Genomic DNA, 4278 nt, shown 5'->3' on the forward strand with positions numbered 1-4278 from the left:
ATCTGTTTTACGTTCTTAATCGCGTGTGCGATATAAGCATTCGCTTTATCGGTTTATTTATGAATTCCACGGAATTGAATATCGTGCTTGGTCCCATGTCCATAGTCTTTAAATTGTTTAAGACATTCTTTTTTAAATATAACCACGCAGATTCAATTAATTTATTTCAACACAAATATTTGGACTCCCCGCGTAAGAAACTGTCGCAGACAGCTTGATTGTGCCTATGATTCACAAAATGTGACGCCGAAAAGAATCCTTCTGCATGAAAATCACCCGAGTACAGCCGGTTGTCGACGGCGAATAGGGAGTTATTTTCAGTAGCTGGCGACGTCAAAATCTGCAAAGCGCATCGTTTCAAATCAGTGAACAGCTTTCGTCCATTGGGTGGCGCCTGGCGTTCGACTTCAGCCAAACGCATCGGAGAAGAAGTCTAGAGGTTTTTGCGCGACACAAGGGACAATCACAAGCGAGTAGACACGGACAATCACAAGCGCTTGTCCGTGTCTACTCGCTTGTGATCGTCCCTTGTGTCGCGCAAAAACCTCTAGACTGCATCATGAAGCAACTAGGCCAACAACAAGTTTTAATCATCGGAGATCATTTCTTTTGCGCTCTTCAATTTCATTTGGCAAATTTTACAGAAGATGAATATTAGATTTTATTTAAAGTCTGGCATTCACTTATCTCATTATTCTCATACCTTGAGAACGTCGTAAGCAGATGTCCATATAACAAAAAGTTTATTTCATAAGGCCAATATTTTGAAATGCTGTAAAGGAGTACTTTAGTTAAAGAAATTGTCTAGTCAGCCTACGCTGGTGTATCAAAATATTTCTGGGACGCTTAATTTCCTTAAATAAAACCGGTCGAGACAATATCACTTTTTATATTATCTACGTGATTATATAAAACTTTTCTAGGCATTATAAAAGACGTTTCCAGTCTCGCAGTTAGGTTGGTGTACGGAAACCAAACATCGAACAGTAAACTTGTCAGTTCATCTGTTCTTGGTGATTCAGCAGATTGTTAATCATGTTGTCGACCTGCTTTTTCACTAAGCACTCATGCAATATAGTATGTTGGAATATAAGGTTAGCAGTAGCAGCTCTGACTTGAGCGCGAGCTATCTACCTTCCGTACCACTCGGTGCACGCACAGCCAAAGCACGGTGGCAGGCAACGAGCGCACGCTGCAGGCGGAGCTTGTCCTGCTCTTTATTTATTTATTTTTCTTCTGGAAATTAGTATCCGCGAGTACGGCCCTGGACAATGGAACTTTCCCTGTGCATCAGCGCAGTTGTTTCACCGCCGAACCTGGCCGAAATTAACGATGGACGGAATCGGACGCATATAGTGTTCGTAAAAAAAGATCGCAATTTAGGCTCGAAACCACTTCGTCGTTTGCCAAGTGGCTCAATACTATTGTTTCATTCGCTGTGTGCTACAAGAAATTTATATTGCAAAATTAATCGAAAGTGGCATGAAACAGCATCACAATCGCGTGCACGTTGAAACCGAAACCGACCAAACTAAAGCAACCTAATGGCGGCGAGTGCGCCAGCGCCCTCTACCCGCCGGTCAAGCAACTACTGAAATGAAAAGGTCTATACACTCTAGACGAAGTAATAACCTATGGCTTCTCGAGTTACCGTGCCCACGGTCATCGCGCTTTTTTTGTTCTTTGTGCTCTTTGTATTACTGGTTGTGTACACATGCGATGCTTGTCCTACATTCCGCTGATACATTAAAACTTCTCTTGTTACGCTCCGGTGACGTCGAGGCGAATCCGGGACCTATGTCTATCGATCAGGCCAAGCAGTTTAACGACATGTTCAAACTCTTGCAAGATGTAAATGAACGTACGGTCAAGATTGAATGGAAAGCGCCGAATAAACAAGGACCAAGAAGGGGACAGAGACGAAGCGCTTCTCACAACTGAAGGTTTATTGAAAACAACATTGACTATTAATACCGTCTATCAGGGTGTTGGCTCAAAAAGAAAAACTCTTTATCAGTTAAGTGCAGTGACGGCGCACTAATACACAGACTCACCCCTTGCTCTCTTATGCGGAATGCCTCGTGTATTTCTCGCGCTGTTTTGTTTTCGTATCTGCCCAGAACTGTTGTTTTTTCCAATTCCGGGCTACATGGGCACCTATCACAATGCACCGCAAGGTTGCCCGACGGGGACTGTTTGACTGACCAGGCATGTTCTCTGGCCCTTTCATTAATGCAACGCCCCGTTTGGCCGACATACGATTTCCCGCAACTCAATGGTATGTTATACACCACTGACGTTGCACACTCCACGTATTGATTAGCGTGTTTCCTTTGACACACCTTACCCTCTCCCTTTTTGTTGTTTATTTTTGAACACAAGTGAAACAGCTTATGCGGCGCTGAAAACACCACTGGCACTTCAAAATGAGCCGCCACTTTTTTTAGATTGTTGCGGGAAATCGTATGTCGGCCAAACGGGGCGTTGCATTAATGAAAGGGCCAGAGAACATGCCTGGTCAGTCAAACAGTCCCCGTCGGGCAACCTTGCGGTGCATTGTGATAGGTGCCCATGTAGCCCGGAATTGGAAAAAACAACAGTTCTGGGCAGATACGAAAACAAAACAGCGCGAGAAATACACGAGGCATTCCGCATAAGAGAGCAAGGGGTGAGTCTGTGTATTAGTGCGCCGTCACTGCACTTAACTGATAAAGAGTTTTTCTTTTTGAGCCAACACCCTGATAGACGGTATTAATAGTCAATGTTGTTTTCAATAAACCTTCAGTTGTGAGAAGCGCTTCGTCTCTGTCCCCTTCTTGGTCCTTGTTTATTCGGCGCTTTCCATTCAATGATGTACCAACTAGCCCATTTATCTATTTTACTACAGGTCAAGATTGACCAAGGCCAAGCTAGCCTAATTAAGTCTATTAACGAGTTAAAAAGTAAGCAAGAATCCGTCGAACTAAAGGTTACCGACATCCAAAATCGGCTCGAAGGCGTTGAGTGCAAAGTAGCAACTTTCGATGCAACCCGGGAAGAACTCTTGGCTGCCGAGGGATTAATGCAGTCTGTTATTAAGGACAACCAAAGACTGCACGAGCGCCTGAACGATATTGAGGACCGCTCAAGAAGGAGCAATATTATCTTTCACGGTATTGAAGATTCCACCTCTGAATCTTGGGAACAGTCTAAAGTAAAAATATTAGATAGGTTATCTACTTCACTTAGTCTGCAAGTTTCTGACGAATGCGTTGAACGTGCTCACAGGCTTGGCTCGCACGCAGTCGGAGGATGCAGGCCACTGATTGTCAAGTTCTCTTCTTTCAAAACAAAACAAACAATTTTGCAATCACGACCTAAGCTTAAAGCCTGCGGCATAACGGCTAATGAAGATTTTTCTCCGGCTACGCGCCTAGCAAGACAGAAACTTTTTGATTTTGGAAAATTACAAAAGAGCGTCTTCCAACTGCGCTACAATAAGCTTTACGTGAACAATAAATGTTTCATGTATGAAAATGCGAACGACAGGGTGTATGAAGTTGGAAATGACAGAAGGCCGGGCAAGAGCAATTCAAATACAAGAAGCCCTGGAGGCGATAATAATCAACCTTCCTCATCGTTGCAAAATAACGTGGCACCAAACTTAAATGCCCGCGCAGCATCTGCCCGATCTGCCTTGCCCTAACATAGTGCGAGGGGTAGTGGTTCTTCTTTCGCGCCCGAAATAATTACTGTTCTGTTTACTAATATCCGAAGTGTCATGCGAAATCGCGATGATCTATGCTCTGCCATTGACTCCACCGGGGCTGATGTTGTAGTTTTGACAGAAACGTGGCTCTCTAGCAAAATTCATGATAACGAAATCCTAACTACTAACAAACGGTTCAAAATTTATCGCACTGATAGGGAAGCTCGCCAAGGCGGAGGTGTGTTGATTGCAGTCGCCGAACACATAGATTCCCTTCATTTGAATGTTGCAAGTGATCTCGAAACAGTCTTTGTTTGCCTTTCCGTGAATCACAAAAAATATATCTTGGGTGCCTGTTACCGCCCTCCCTCAAGTGACGATAGCTTTCTGAACAAACTTCATGACGTAATCAGTACAGTGACTTTGCGATCTCCCACACCAAACGTCATCCTTCTGGGTGATTTTAACTATCCAAATATTGTGTGGTCGGCGGAAACAGCTTACTCAAGTCCTTTTTCGTCTGACAGTGACAAATTCCTCAATTTATGTTCGGACTACAATTTCTCTCAGCTAGTGTCTCGCCCCACCAG

The 4278-nt window shown here is 43.9% G+C and overlaps 1 protein-coding gene across 1 annotated transcript; it reads left to right on the forward strand.

Moving 5' to 3' along the window:
- Nucleotides 1-1647: 1647 nt before the first annotated feature.
- On the forward strand, nucleotides 1648-3911 carry LOC120840937. Its single transcript, XM_040211730.3, has 2 exons — nucleotides 1648-1866; nucleotides 2888-3911. Exons 1-2 carry the CDS (start codon nucleotides 1720-1722, stop codon nucleotides 3683-3685), a joined length of 945 nt encoding a protein of 314 aa, XP_040067664.1. The 5' UTR covers nucleotides 1648-1719; the 3' UTR covers nucleotides 3686-3911.
- Nucleotides 3912-4278: the final 367 nt, after the last annotated feature.

This window comes from Ixodes scapularis, unplaced genomic scaffold (assembly GCF_016920785.2).
Source record: "Ixodes scapularis isolate PalLabHiFi unplaced genomic scaffold, ASM1692078v2 PGA_scaffold10__122_contigs__length_95168666, whole genome shotgun sequence".
Taxonomy (NCBI): Eukaryota; Metazoa; Arthropoda; class Arachnida; order Ixodida; family Ixodidae; genus Ixodes; species Ixodes scapularis.

Excerpts from the sequence above, each read along its gene's own strand:
- LOC120840937 (XM_040211730.3), top strand. The coding sequence starts at position 1,720 with ATGCTTGTCCTACATTCCGCTGATACATTAAAACTTCTCTTGTTACGC. Across the intron at positions 1,867-2,887 it reads AAGATGTAAATGAACGTACG|GTCAAGATTGACCAAGGCCA; the intron begins GTCAAGATTGAA and ends ATTTTACTACAG.